Genomic DNA, 15,166 nt, shown 5'->3' with positions numbered 1-15,166 from the left:
CGAATCATCATCATCATACCAATAATCATAATAATCCTCGGCCGTGCAATAACCACAACAAAAACCATAATCGTACATATTATAGCAAGATGATTCTGTAACTATTGTAATGGGAATTTGTGCATAACCATATGTTGTATGCTGATTGTTTATACCCATTCTTTCAGATTCGGACATATCTTGACGGCCTTTAAAATGTTTCAATGGGTTGTCACTCTTCTTCAAGGCTTCTGGCATGCCTTTCATTAACTTCTGGTTTACATTTTTCGCTGGCCCCGTCTAAAAATTATAATTTTGAAAGTATAAGTGCAGATAAAAATAGTCACTTTTTCAAGGATAAGAAAAGGATTCCAGTAATGGAGTAAGACAATGTAACAAGTTGGCGAGCTGCCAAGAAATCATATCGCCCAAATGGGCTAATCCCTTGGAGCCCAAACTAGATCCATTCGGGTGTTAAAAACACTAAGAAAACCCGGAAAACTCCACACTGTCAGCACGTTGGTCAGGTACAAATGCATGACCGGTGTTCAGTGATTTAACTATTAGGCCATGGGTGAGCTGACGAAGTAGGGGTAATCAAAGATCGGAACAGAAATAGTGGAGTCTTAATTACGAAAAGGCGCAATTAAAAGGATTATAGGTATATGTATCAAGTGATATTGCTTATTAATGTACTAAAGTTTACATTTAGTTTACATTTTCTATTACTTATTTTCTAAAACATATAAATACGTAAGAGAGTGTTGCTTTCGTAGTAGAAAGTATTACGCAAACAACTAAAAAAATAACAAATAAATTTAAAACAAAACGTCATAAATTTATAAACAATTAAAAGTGAGGTAATTGAGAAATCATTTGATATTTTTTTCAGTTTCCATATAATGTATAGGCCCATAGGATTTTCTAGTTATTTATTGAAAGTTCAACGAATTTAAAGGGGTGATAACACGTTTAAATCCCTTTAGACACGCGAAGAAAACTCGTAGCCACGTAGCCAGTCCGTTGGCGAGGTACGAACCCACGACTAATGTTATAAATAAAGTAGCTTTTTTTTAATCACATAATTAAGAGTAAATTTTAAGACCTCTTCTGTGTCTAGGGATGAAATCAAGTGACCTGTTGACCCTCCAATCAAGGCCTACTTACAGGGAGGAAATTAACTTAAAAAACAATGCTTAAAACACATAAATTATTCGTCACTACAATTTAAAAAATTGGCTGACAAGTGGCTAGCAGGTGTAAATACCTAGTTAAGATAGGGGGAAACAGGTGTCGATAAATCAGTGTTGTAGAATTTTAACTGAAGAGCAGCAGCATTTAAAATGAACAATTTCGTGTTAATTGCCATCGTTTCNCATGAAGATCGCTTTGCTATTGCTGTTTGTAGCGGTTGTTTGTGGTAAATTTATTGCTAAATATCTTAACTTATACGTACTTATAGTTGTTAATTATGTTTAGAATTAATTTATAATGTCCTAAAATATTTATTGCAGTGATCAACTCCCAAGCTAAAGGTCGTGAAAATGAGAAAGCCAGAGGGATGGGGATTTTCAAGAAAATGGGAGCAATGGAAAAAGTAAATATCCCAAATTTAGATGTAAACTTTGTGCTAATAAATGTTAATATTTTAGTAAAATAATAAAAAAAAAACCGATAACTTTTATATTTTGTAGCCAAATTATATACGAAGAAAATTGAAAGGAAGAGTAATGCCTAATAATGAGGACGAGTTTCCTTTCCTGAGTGAACTTCTTCAAGAAAAGAAATCTGTAAGCATATTAATAAGCAATATCACTTGATACGTATATCTATAGTTATTTAATAATATTTTTTCCTAATTAATACTTCACTTTCTCTTCTCTAGTCCTTGACCACCCGACTTCATTTGCTCACTAGTGGTCGAGTACATAAAACCAATGAATACTAGTCTTGGATTTGTATCTGAATAACGGGCTTGCATCGTGGAGTTTTCTGGATGTTCTTCGAGTGTTCAACACTCGAAAGTGGTCCGTTTAGTCTCTAAGAAATTGGGTTCACTTAGGCTAGTTACCAAGGGGGTGCTTGTCGATAGAACTGTCAATGGAAAACGTTGCACAGATAAAAAATACTCGGAAAATTCAAGTGGCCTGCCCGTTTGTCAGATGCGAACCCATTACTAGTGTTCATTAGTTTAGCAACTCGGTCACTGGTGAGCTAATGAAGTAGTGTAATCCGAAATTGATGCGTTGCATTTCCTTACTCCATCACTCCAATCTTTTTCTATTTCTAATGAGTTAGATGATTAAAAATATTAATTCCTTCTACACTTATATGGAAATATTGATCTTTTTATCTGTACTTATACTTTCAAAATTATAATTTTCAGACGGGCAGAGTAAAAGATGCAAATGAGAAGTTAATAAAAGGCAAGCCAGAAGCATTGAAGAAAGGTGACAACTCACTGGAACATTTTAAAGGCCGTCAAGATATGTCCGAATCTGAAAGAATGGGAATGGACAACCCGTATTATATAACAGAATACGGCACAATACAATTTCCCTTTAAATTAGTTAGAGTACCAATATGCATCATATCTGGTAGAGAAATGTTGCTGAAATTACGCTTTCCACATTCTCATCTGATTTTTTCCCTTGAAAACGAAGGAGACAGTGAGAGAAGGTTTTCATCACGAACATGGGGATGATAGGGAAAGATACTAAACAGTATGGAATTCAAATAGATAAATGATAATCGAGACCATATGTAGAAAGCTTAGTGACTAGAGGCCCGATAAACTGTATACGAAATTCCGGTGTGGACCGGAAATCACTTTATTTCAATTCAAAATTTTCTCGACAAAGTAATTAGATAGAAGACAAGCATGACTCGAATGCTATCAGGAGAAGTGTGATGTACAGGAGCAAGACACTACTGGCTCTCATTTTGAAGGTGTTAAAAGACCTTCATTTGCCAAATTATCTGCTCTAGTCCTAAGAGAATTACAATTCTTCATATTATATTTTACTCTGGATATATTCTTCTAAAAAAAATGAAAGTTTCCGTGCCCGCAATTACTATATGTACTGTACAGTAAAATACATTCAATACCTGTTTATTCAACGCTATACGTGTTGCCTGTTTTTTTTATTTTTATAAATTAACATTGAAATCTAATTTTTAAACTTCTATTTTAAATAATAAACTTATTTATATTAATAAAATCTAATAAATTATACACCAGTACAATTTATTTTTGTGTTCCAAGCAAAACTTAGGATTTATCCCTTCAAAAAGGAACTTATTTTGTGTGGAGCCCTGTGGAAAAACTTCCAATGTATACATTATTTACTACTTACTTAAAATTGTACTTATTTACATTTAATTTACAAAGCGATTCGTAAATCGCTATCAAATCTGGGCTGTAGGCAACTGCCTACTTTATCTAAAGCCTACATTCATGCGGGTCCCAGTGTGAACTCGTTTAATACCCCTTAATTTATAATAGATAATGCAAACCAGGGACCATTCTCTATTCCTTTCCGTGCTGATCATCCCCGTTGCAAATCAGGCTCACTCGACTGGAAAATGTAATAAAGAACGGTCATTTAGCCTACGTTGTGCTGGTGCCTGGCTCTAATCGATAAATAAAACTTTAAATAATTAAATATATCAATTTGTATCCTGAACATTTGATGGTTCCTTTTATTAATTAAATATTTATTAAAATATATTGTCTCCAATCTGCCCTTGCTTTAAAATAAACATTTAAATGTTTTATAAGGTCTTTCTCAAATCTACTCATATTTTAGCCCATAGAAAATACAAAAAATTATTATTTGACTACATTTTAAATTATTCTAACAATATATATTACACTCAATTTTAAGATGCAAATTATTTATGCTCTAAAAACTAATTTTATTTATTAAATAAATAATAAAGTTTAACTAGTGAATACACGTCAGAGTAAATGCACAGGTGCTGATGTTGTGGTTGTGTGCCATATTGTGTGTTAGCGCCTGTGTTTTAATATTCGAAGTAAATTAAAGCAAATGACTTGAGAATATGCCAAATAGTAATAAAATTAATATAGCGAAACTTTAAAGTTTTGTTAAATTCTGGGAGAATAAAACTTATAAAACTAAATAAAATTATTTAAATTTTAATGCATTATATACAGTTATTTCGCCGTTTACAAATTAAATATCGATGACGAATCAATTAAATCTAGTGAATATCATTAATGAGAAGATCAAAAATAAAATGAAATTTTAGAAATTTTAAACAAAATCACGTCCATGCAAGCTGCAGTGATTTCGTCATCAATACGAACACTCGACAGTAATTGACGAATAGAAACACCTTGTGTGGGGGATTAACACGTGTCAAGTTGTATAAAAGAGCGTTGGGATTCAAGGATGTGTCGATGTTCGGCGAACAACTAATTCAACATGAAGATCGCTTTGCTATTGCTGTTTGTAGCGGTTGTTTGTGGTAAATTTATTGCTAAATATCTTAACTTATACGTACTTATAGTTGTTAATTATGTTTAGAATTAATTTATAATGTCCTAAAATATTTATTGCAGTGATCAACTCCCAAGCTAAAGGTCGTGAAAATGAGAAAGCCAGAGGGATGGGGATTTTCAAGAAAATGGGAGCAATGGAAAAAGTAAATATCCCAAATTTAGATGTAAACTTTGTGCTAATAAATGTTAATATTTTAGTAAAATAATAAAAAAAAAACCGATAACTTTTATATTTTGTAGCCAAATTATATACGAAGAAAATTGAAAGGAAGAGTAATGCCTAATAATGAGGACGAGTTTCCTTTCCTGAGTGAACTTCTTCAAGAAAAGAAATCTGTAAGCATATTAATAAGCAATATCACTTGATACGTATATCTATAGTTATTTAATAATATTTTTTCCTAATTAATACTTCACTTTCTCTTCTCTAGTCCTTGACCACCCGACTTCATTTGCTCACTAGTGGTCGAGTACATAAAACCAATGAATACTAGTCTTGGATTTGTATCTGAATAACGGGCTTGCATCGTGGAGTTTTCTGGATGTTCTTCGAGTGTTCAACACTCGAAAGCGGTCCGTTTAGTCTCTAAGAGATTGGGTTCACTTAGGCTAGCTACCAAGGGGATGCTTGTCGATAGAACTGTCAATGGAAAACGTTGCACAGATAAAAAATACTCGGAAAATTCAAGTGGCCTGCCCGTTTGTCAGATGCGAACCCATTACTAGTGTTCATTAGTTTAGCAACTCGGTCACTGGTGAGCTAATGAAGTAGTGTAATCCGATATTGATGCGTTGCATTTCCTTACTCCATCACTCCAATCTTTTTCTATTTCTAATGAGTTAGATGATTAAAAATATTAATTCCTTCTACACTTATATGGAAATATTGATCTTTTTATCTGTACTTATACTTTCAAAATTATAATTTTCAGACGGGCAGAGTGAAAGATGCAAATGAGAAGTTAATAAAAGGCAAGCCAGAAGCATTGAAGAAAGGTGACAACTCACTGGAACATTTTAAAGGCCGTCAAGATATGTCCGAATCTGAAAGAATGGGAATGGACAACCCGTATTATATAACAGAATACGGCACAATACAATTTCCCTTTAAATTAGTTAGAGAACCAACTTGCTATGATTTTTATGGCTATGGTTACTGTTCTTGTTCTGATAGTTGCGATTATTATACGTATTATTCTGTTGAAGATGATAATAATTATAATTCGGAAGATCGGGAAGATCGTAGTGATTCTGAATCTAGACTTGATTATAATGGCGACGGAGTCATAAACGAGGACGACGGTAATTTTACATGTTACGACTACTGTTACTTAGTTTATTTTTGTGACTGGGATGAAAATGGCTTTGTGTGTTAGTAATCATTGCTATTGTTAAGGCTAAAGTGATGCCTTATAATTATAATTAAATTTATAATCCCTATCAAAACTGCTATAAAATAAAGTTATGATTAAAATGCAAAACTGTTCTTAATTATTATAAATTCGTAAAATATTTTCACAGTTAATTAATATGAAAAAAAACAACAATAATAATAAAAGTATTATATCGCGTTACACTTAATATTAAATAAAAATAAAAATATTTTTTAAGGTTTTAAACATAAAAAAAACTAATTTAAAATATTATTTTATAAATATCTTTCGAGTATAGAAGTAATGCTCCCATAATCTATGACGCATTTCCGTAATGACGTATGACGTAATTTGTACACTCTTCCTTTATACACTAGTGTACTGTATTACTGTACACCAGTGGCAGAGTGGATTTGACCACCGAACATTGGTAGTATTAATCGCGGGTTCACGTGTCACTGAAATGGGGGTTAGTTTCTTTTACATTTTTACAGCATCCGATTCTTTGGTCTGCAATTTTCAAATGGCAAACCTTGGCATTCGTTGTCTGTCTTTCCTTAATCTTGAGAGTCCACCAGTAGGCGAGTGAATAAAACCACTTAACACTGGTGGATCGTGGATTCGCGCTTCACTAATAGATTGACTAAATAGATTTTTCCGGGTTTCTTTCAAGTTTGTAATACCTAAATAGGGATCAATGCTTACAAGAGGTACAGCGGAGATTTTTCGGAATGATGCCACAAAACGGAAAGTTCGTGCTGTTGACCCGTAAAAACGTTGGCTTTGGAAGTCGAGCAGCCCGAAGTGAAGACGTCCTGAAAGTTAACACTGAAGGGTGGATGATCTTGATCACTGGAGCATAGTCGTTTACAGGCAACCATGGGAAGATGATTCCTAGTTGTTGGTCGATTGGACGATCTTCAGTTCTCAATCACTATGGTTAGTCTTTTCTGACAATTCTCAGGAGAAGAAACTTCGATGTCGACCTCCTCGAGACCTTGAAAACCCGGCCTTTTATACGATTTTACCCTAAAATTCTGATTTCTGATAGGTCCAAACTGGTGGACTCGCATCACCATTGATCCCCGACCTGTTGCTAAAAACGCGAAATTTTTTCTGGAAATTTTTATATTCTCGCATATAAGAACGTACTGTACATTCAATAGACAAAAATAAAAATTAACCTAATACGTCAACATTGGTACATCATACGTACTCGTACAGATATCATATACCTTACAGTATGGCCGTCTTTGTTGAGTTCCAAGAAAAGTTCGACTTTTGAGGTGTACGAGTTCCGATGTAGCACTATAATTATGTGTTCACGCGAACTTTTATCTTTTAGAAGAATATATCCAGAGTAAAATATAATATAAATAATTGTAATTCTCTTAACACCAGTGCAGATAATTTGACAAATTGAAGGTTGACCTTCAGAATGAGAGCCAGTAGTGTCTTGCTCCTGTACATCACATTTCTCCTGATAACAATCGAGTCATGCTTGTCTTCTATCTAACTCCGTTCTCGAGAAAATTTTGAATTAAAATAAAGTGATTTCCGGTCCACACCGGAATTTCGTATACAGTTTATCGGGCCTCTAGCCACTAAGCTTTGTATATATGGTCTCGATTATCATTTAGCTATCTGAATTCCATACTATTTAGTATCTTTCTCTTTCATCATGCGGGTCCCAGTGTGAACTCGTTTAATACCTCTTAATTTATCATAGATAATGCAAACCAGTGACCATTTTCTATTCCTCTCCGTGCTGATCATCCGCACTGCAAATTAGGCTCACTCGAATGGAAAACGTAATTAATACGGATCATTTACGGACCAGCACAACGTAGGATCCTACTTTGTGCTGGTGCCTGGCTTCAATCGATAAATAAAATTTTAAATAATTAAATATGTCAATTTGTATCCTGAACATTTGATGGTTCCTTTTATTAATTAAACATTTATTAAATTATATTAACATCCTTCTGGTGTATTATATAATGTAAGTTTTCAGCATAAATCACCTGCTGTATTCAGGCTCTTACGTAAGTAAATAAATATAAAAATTTTACTATTTTTCTGCATTTTTTAAATTATATATTAATTAGGTGGACGTATTTACGTGTTAGAATATCACACACTTTCTTAAGGATTAAATATACTTAAATTAAATATTAAGTCTGGCAAATTGTTAAGAGATGAGCTCAACAGTAAAGTGCTGGTTCTAATGATGTGTTAATTTATCACTGGGTATAATTAATGGTCGAAATCGAAAATGTAGAATAGATTTATATATCAAAATCAATTCACTAAATGTGATTTGAGTGTAATTAATCATTGTCTCCAATCTGCCTTTATTTTAAAATACCAGTCGACTCCCCCTATAACACTGTTAATGATTCCGCTTTATACGAATTCCATGTTGTACGAGTCACTTAAATTTTACAAATACGTGTGCCGGGCTGTGAACAGCTCATGTATTTGTAAAATCGAAATGACTCGTACAACATGGAATTCATATAAAACGAAATAATCAACAGTGTTGTAGGGGGGTCGACTTGTAAGCACTTAAATGCTCTAAAAGTCTTTCTGAAATCTACTCATATTTTAGCCCATAGAAAATACAGAAAATTATTATTTTCCTATATTTTAAATTATTCTAACAGTATATATTACACTCAATTTTAAGATGCAAATTATTTATGCTTTAAAAATTAATATTATTTATTAAATAAGTAATAAGCTTTAACAGTAAATGCACAGGTGCTGATGTCGTGGTTGTGTGCCATATTGTGTGTTAGCGCTTGTGTTTTAATATTCGAAGTAAATTAAAGCAAGTGACTTGACAATACACCAAATACAATTAAATTAATACAGTAAAACTTTTCATAGACGGTCACTGATGGAGACCTAAAAGTGTCCGTTGTTTGGAGGTTGTTTTGAATATTTGTAATGTTAGGAATAGTTCCTAGAAAAATAGCCGCTATTAGGAGTTGGCCGTTATAAAAGGTTCAGCCCTGTACATAAATAAATTGAAAAACTCAACTAAGGAAGTGTTATATTCAGCTTCATATGAAATTAATTCAAACCACATTTAACCATTTAATCAAATGAATTCTAGCAGAATAAAATTTATAAAATTTAAATAAAATAATTTAAATTTTAACGTGTTAAATACAATTATTTTCGTCATTTAGAAAGTAAATATCGATTCTCAATCAATTAATCCCGTGAATATCATTGATTAGAATACCGAAATTAATGGAAAACTTCTGGAAATTTTAAACTAAATCACGTCCGTGGAAACTACAATGATTTCGTCACCAACACGAAAAATTGTCAGCAATTGACGAATAAAAAATACCTTGTATGTGTTAAAACACATGCCAAATTGTATAAAAAAGCGTTGGGATTCAAGGATGTGTTGAAGTTCAGCGAACAACTAATTCAACATGAAGATCGTTTTGCTATTGCTGTTTGTAGCTGTTGTTTGTGGTAAATTTATTGCTAAATATCTTATTTATAATTGTTATTTACGTTTAGAGTTAATTAATTTATAAGGTTATAAAATATTTATTCCAGTGATTAGCTCGGAAGATAAACGTCGTCAGAATGAGAAAGCCAAAGGAAAAAGGACTAACAATCAAAGAGTATTTACCTTTGGTAAATACCAAAGGTAAATACTAACGAAGCAGGGTAATCAGAAATTCATGTGTTGTATTGCCTTACTCCATCACTTTAGTTCTGTTCTAAAGGATGGGTAGGCTCGGATAATTAAAAATTGTATTTCTTCTTACACTTATGTGATAAAATTGATCCTTTTTATCTGCACTTATCTTTCAAAATTATAATTTTTAGACGGGACGAGTGAAAAATACAATCCAGAAGTTAATGAAAGGCAAGTCAGAAGTCTTGAAGAAGAGTGACAACCCATTGAAACATTTTAAAGGCCGTCAAGATATGTCCGAATCTAAAAGAATGGGCATAAACAATCCGTATTATATAACAAAATACAGTACAATACAATTTCCCTTTAAAATAGAGAATTAACTTGCACTGATATTCATGGCTATGGTTCTTGTGTTGATACCTAGAAGTATACTTATGAATTGTATTAATCTGTTGATGATGATTGGGATGACTACAATTGGGATGATCATTATGGGGATGACTACAATTGGGATGATCATTATGGGGATGACTACAATTGGGATGATCATTATGAAGATGATTACAAATGGGAAAACTGGGAAGTTCGACGTGATTCCAAGTCTAGACAGGATGTTAATGGCGATGGATTCATAAATGAGGATGACAGTAATCTTACATGTTACGACTACTGTTACATATACTATTATTGTGACTGGTATGAAAATTATGACTTTGTATGTTAGTAATTATTGATATCGTTAAGGCTAAAGTGAGGCCTTATAACCCTCTCAAAACAGCTATAAAATAAAGTTATGATTAAAATGCAAAACTGTTCTTAATTATTATAAATTCGTAAAATATTTTCAAAGTTAATTAATATAAAAAACAATAATAATAAAAGTATTAAATCGCGTTGCACTTAATATTAAATTAAAATGAATATTTTTAAAGTTAATTAATCGCGAATTCGCACCCGACTAACATGCTACCACGTGGAGTTTTCCGGATTTTTTCACGTATCATTTAAATGGGGGCCAGTTTTCCATAGAAAATTCTTCTGGGAAGTGACCCACCTGGCAGATCGGCCACGTGTTAAGCTGCCTTATTTTAGCAATCTTATACACAGTATATATCCTCAATGTAATTTAAACCGGTTAATATTTTATATCTAAATGCTAAGTGTGGTAATCCATATTCACGCCCACCTCTTATTTCTAATTAATGTGGGTTATTTTAATGAAAATATAGTTTTTGTGGGGTTCTATAAATAATTTTTCTATGGGGCTCTTGATTTTCCAATTCCGATACTGTACACTTTATCGTACATCACTCCATTAGTTTGGATATAATTCATACAATTATAACAAGTAATTCATTTAAAATTTAAAAGTTTTGCGTAAATTTATGCGTTAAATGTCATTAAAATGGAAAATTTAGTAAAATTTTAAATTAATCACTTATATAAAAGTAATAAATGCTTACGTCATCAACACAAAATGCTGACAGAATTGGAAAACAAGTGGCTGTTTTATAATAAAACACATGTTACAGCGTATAAAAAGTGTTGAAAATCATCATTTTAACTTAATTACGTTCATCTAGCAGGCATTTTAATATGAAGCTCGCTCTTCTATTCTTTTTGGCAGCAATTATCTGTGGTACGTTTATTANTAGCGGTTGTTTGTGGTAAATTTATTGCTAAATATCTTAACTTATACCTTAATTATGTTTAGATTTAATGTATAATGTTCTAAAATATTTATTTCAGTGATCAGCTCCGAAGCTAAAGGTCGCGAGAATGAGAAAGCCAGAGGGTTGGGGATTTTCAAGAAAATGGGAGCAATGGAAAAAGTAAATATCCCAAATTTAGAAGTAAACTTCGTGCTAATAAATGCTAATATTTTAATAAAATAATTAAAAAAACAATACCTTTTATATTTGTTAGCCAAATTATAAACGAAGCAATTTGAAAGGAAGAGTAATGCCTAATAATAAGGACGAGATTCCTTTTCTAAGTGAACTTCTTCAAAAACAGAAATCTGTAAGTACATTAATAAGCAATATCACTTGATACGTATATCTATAGTTATTTAATAATATTTTTTCCTAATTAATACTTCACTTTCTCTTCTCTAGTCCTTGACCACCCGACTTCATTTGCTCACTAGTGGTCGAGTACATAAAACCAATGAATACTAGTCTTGGATTTGTATCTGAATAACGGGCTTGCATCGTGGAGTTTTCTGGATGTTCTTCGAGTGTTCAACACTCGAAAGTGGTCCGTTTAGTCTCTAAGAAATTGGGTTCACTTAGGCTAGTTACCAAGGGGGTGCTTGTCGATAGAACTGTCAATGGAAAACGTTGCACAGATAAAAAATACTCGGAAAATTCAAGTGGCCTGCCCGTTTGTCAGATGCGAACCCATTACTAGTGTTCATTAGTTTAGCAACTCGGTCACTGGTGAGCTAATGAAGTAGTGTAATCCGATATTGATGCGTTGCATTTCCTTACTCCATCACTCCAATCTTTTTCTATTTCTAATGAGTTAGATGATTAAAAATATTAATTCCTTCTACACTTATATGGAAATATTGATCTTTTTATCTGTACTTATACTTTCAAAATTATAATTTTCAGACGGGCAGAGTAAAAGATGCAAATGAGAAGTTAATAAAAGGCAAGCCAGAAGCATTGAAGAAAGGTGACAACTCACTGGAACATTTTAAAGGCCGTCAAGATATGTCCGAATCTGAAAGAATGGGAATGGACAACCCGTATTATATAACAGAATACGGCACAATACAATTTCCCTTTAAATTAGTTAGAGAACCAACTTGCTATGATTTTTATGGCTATGGTTACTGTTCTTGTTCTGATAGTTGCGATTATTATACGTATTATTCTGTTGAAGATGATAATAATTATAATTCGGAAGATCGGGAAGATCGTAGTGATTCTGAATCTAGACTTGATTATAATGGCGACGGAGTCATAAACGAGGACGACGGTAATTTTACATGTTACGACTACTGTTACTTAGTTTATTTTTGTGACTGGGATGAAAATGGCTTTGTGTGTTAGTAATCATTGCTATTGTTAAGGCTAAAGTGATGCCTTATAATTATAATTAAATTTATAATCCCTATCAAAACTGCTATAAAATAAAGTTATGATTAAAATGCAAAACTGTTCTTAATTATTATAAATTCGTAAAATATTTTCACAGTTAATTAATATGAAAAAAAAACAACAATAATAATAAAAGTATTATATCGCGTTACACTTAATATTAAATAAAAATAAAAATATTTTTTAAGGTTTTAAACATAAAAAAAACTAATTTAAAATATTATTTTATAAATATCTTTCGAGTATAGAAGTAATGCTCCCATAATCTATGACGCATTTCCGTAATGACGTATGACGTAATTTGTACACTCTTCCTTTATACACTAGTGTACTGTATTACTGTACACCAGTGGCAGAGTGGATTTGACCACCGAACATTGGTAGTATTAATCGCGGGTTCACGTGTCACTGAAATGGGGGTTAGTTTCTTTTACATTTTTACAGCATCCGATTCTTTGGTCTGCAATTTTCAAATGGCAAACCTTGGCATTCGTTGTCTGTCTTTCCTTAATCTTGAGAGTCCACCAGTAGGCGAGTGAATAAAACCACTTAACACTGGTGGATCGTGGATTCGCGCTTCACTAATAGATTGACTAAATAGATTTTTCCGGGTTTCTTTCAAGTTTGTAATACCTAAATAGGGATCAATGCTTACAAGAGGTACAGCGGAGATTTTTCGGAATGATGCCACAAAACGGAAAGTTCGTGCTGTTGACCCGTAAAAACGTTGGCTTTGGAAGTCGAGCAGCCCGAAGTGAAGACGTCCTGAAAGTTAACACTGAAGGGTTGATGGTCTTGATCACTGGAGCATAGTCGTTTACAGGCAACCATGGGAAGATGATTCCTAGTTGTTGGTCGATTGGACGATCTTCAGTTCTCAATCACTATGGTTAGTCTTTTCTGACAATTCTCAGGAGAAGAAACTTCGATGTCGACCTCCTCGAGACCTTGAAAACCCGGCCTTTTATACGATTTTACCCTAAAATTCTGATTTCTGATAGGTCCAAACTGGTGGACTCGCATCACCATTGATCCCCGACCTGTTGCTAAAAACGCGAAATTTTTTCTGGAAATTTTTATATTCTCGCATATAAGAACGTACTGTACATTCAATAGACAAAAATAAAAATTAACCTAATACGTCAACATTGGTACATCATACGTACTCGTACAGATATCATATACCTTACAGTATGGCCGTCTTTGTTGAGTTCCAAGAAAAGTTCGACTTTTGAGGCATCGAGTTCCGATGTAGCACTATAATTGTGTGTTCACGCGAACTTTTATCTTTTAGAAGAATACATCCAGAGTAAAATATAATATAAATAATTGTAATTCTCTTAACACCAGTGCAGATAATTTGACAAATTGAAGGTTGACCTTCAGAATGAGAGCCAGTAGTGTCTTGCTCCTGTACATCACATTTCTCCTGATAACAATCGAGTCATGCTTGTCTTCTATCTAACTCCGTTCTCGAGAAAATTTTGAATTAAAATAAAGTGATTTCCGGTCCACACCGGAATTTCGTATACAGTTTATCGGGCCTCTAGCCACTAAGCTTTGTATATATGGTCTCGATTATCATTTAGCTATCTGAATTCCATACTATTTAGTATCTTTCTCTTTCATCATGCGGGTCCCAGTGTGAACTCGTTTAATACCTCTTAATTTATCATAGATAATGCAAACCAGTGACCATTTTCTATTCCTCTCCGTGCTGATCATCCGCACTGCAAATTAGGCTCACTCGAATGGAAAACGTAATTAATACGGATCATTTACGGACCAGCACAAACGTAGGATACTACGTCGTGCTGGTCCCTGGCTCTAATCGATAAATAAAACTTTATAAATATATCAATTTGTATCCTGAACATTTGATGGTTCCTTTTATTAATTAAATATTTATTAAATTATATTAACACCATCCTAGTGTATTATATAATGTAAGTTTTCAGCACAAATCACCTGCTGTGTTCAGGCTCTTACGTAAGTAAATATAAAAATTTTACTATTTTTCTGCATTTTTTAAATTATATATTAATTAGGTGGACGTATTTACGTGTTAGAATATCACACACTTTCTTAAGGATTAAATATACTTAAATTAAATATTAAGTCTGGCAAATTGTTAAGAGATGAGCTCAACAGTAAAGTGCTGGTTCTAATGATGTGTTAATTTATCACTGGGTATAATTAATGGTCGAAATCGAAAATGTAGAATAGATTTATATATCAAAATCAATTCACTAAATGTGATTTGAGTGTAATTAATCATTGTCTCCAATCTGCCTTTATTTTAAAATACCAGTCGACCCCCCCTATAACACTGTTAATGATTCCGCTTTATACGAATTCCATGTTGTACGAGTCACTTAAATTTTACAAATACGTGTGCCGGGCTGTGAACAGCTCATGTATTTGTAAAATCGAAATGACTCGTACAACATGGAATTCATATAAAACGAAATAATCAACAGTGTTGTAGGGGGGTCGACTTGTAAGC

The 15,166-nt window shown here is 33.0% G+C and overlaps 1 protein-coding gene and 1 long non-coding RNA gene across 4 annotated transcripts; both read left to right on the top strand.

The window, feature by feature from the left end:
- The first annotated feature begins 752 nt into the window (after nt 1–752).
- Nucleotides 753–12,717, top strand: LOC111632988. 3 transcript variants are annotated; one of them, XM_023377515.1, is made up of 5 exons: nt 753–1,399; nt 1,494–1,576; nt 1,674–1,769; nt 2,366–2,544; nt 5,619–5,988. In XM_023377515.1, the coding sequence occupies exons 1-5, from the start codon at nt 1,357–1,359 to the stop codon at nt 5,881–5,883; spliced, it is 666 nt and encodes a 221-aa protein (XP_023233283.1). In that variant the 5' UTR covers nt 753–1,356; the 3' UTR covers nt 5,884–5,988. The 3 variants fall into 3 exon arrangements, with proteins under 3 accessions (XP_023233283.1, XP_023233282.1, XP_023233281.1); XM_023377514.1 differs by lacking the exons at nt 753–1,399; nt 1,494–1,576; nt 1,674–1,769; nt 2,366–2,544; nt 5,619–5,988 and adding exons at nt 4,349–4,473; nt 4,568–4,650; nt 4,748–4,843; nt 12,169–12,717; XM_023377513.1 differs by lacking the exons at nt 753–1,399; nt 1,494–1,576; nt 1,674–1,769; nt 2,366–2,544 and adding exons at nt 4,349–4,473; nt 4,568–4,650; nt 4,748–4,843 and having other exon boundaries at nt 5,440–5,988.
- LOC111632993 lies at nt 11,203–11,599 on the top strand. The gene is made up of 3 exons (XR_002757983.1): nt 11,203–11,217; nt 11,300–11,382; nt 11,477–11,599. It is a non-coding gene; the product is annotated as an uncharacterized LOC111632993 (long non-coding RNA).
- Nucleotides 12,718–15,166: the final 2,449 nt, after the last annotated feature.

The sequence above is a fragment of the Centruroides sculpturatus genome, unplaced genomic scaffold, assembly GCF_000671375.1.
Source record: "Centruroides sculpturatus isolate CEXI.00-Female unplaced genomic scaffold, Cexi_2.0 scaffold296, whole genome shotgun sequence".
Classification (NCBI taxonomy): Eukaryota; Metazoa; Arthropoda; class Arachnida; order Scorpiones; family Buthidae; genus Centruroides; species Centruroides sculpturatus.
The sequence above is the reverse complement of the archived record's forward strand: the minus strand, read 5'-3'. Positions and strand labels throughout refer to the sequence as shown.

Bases quoted from the DNA above. Each gene is read 5' to 3' on its own strand.
- LOC111632988 (XM_023377514.1), top strand. From the start codon at position 4,431: ATGAAGATCGCTTTGCTATTGCTGTTTGTAGCGGTTGTTTGTG. The intron at 4,474-4,567 runs GTAAATTTATTG...TATTTATTGCAG, and splicing joins GTTTGTAGCGGTTGTTTGTG to TGATCAACTCCCAAGCTAAA. The intron at 4,844-12,168 runs GTAAGCATATTA...TATAATTTTCAG, and splicing joins TTCTTCAAGAAAAGAAATCT to ACGGGCAGAGTAAAAGATGC.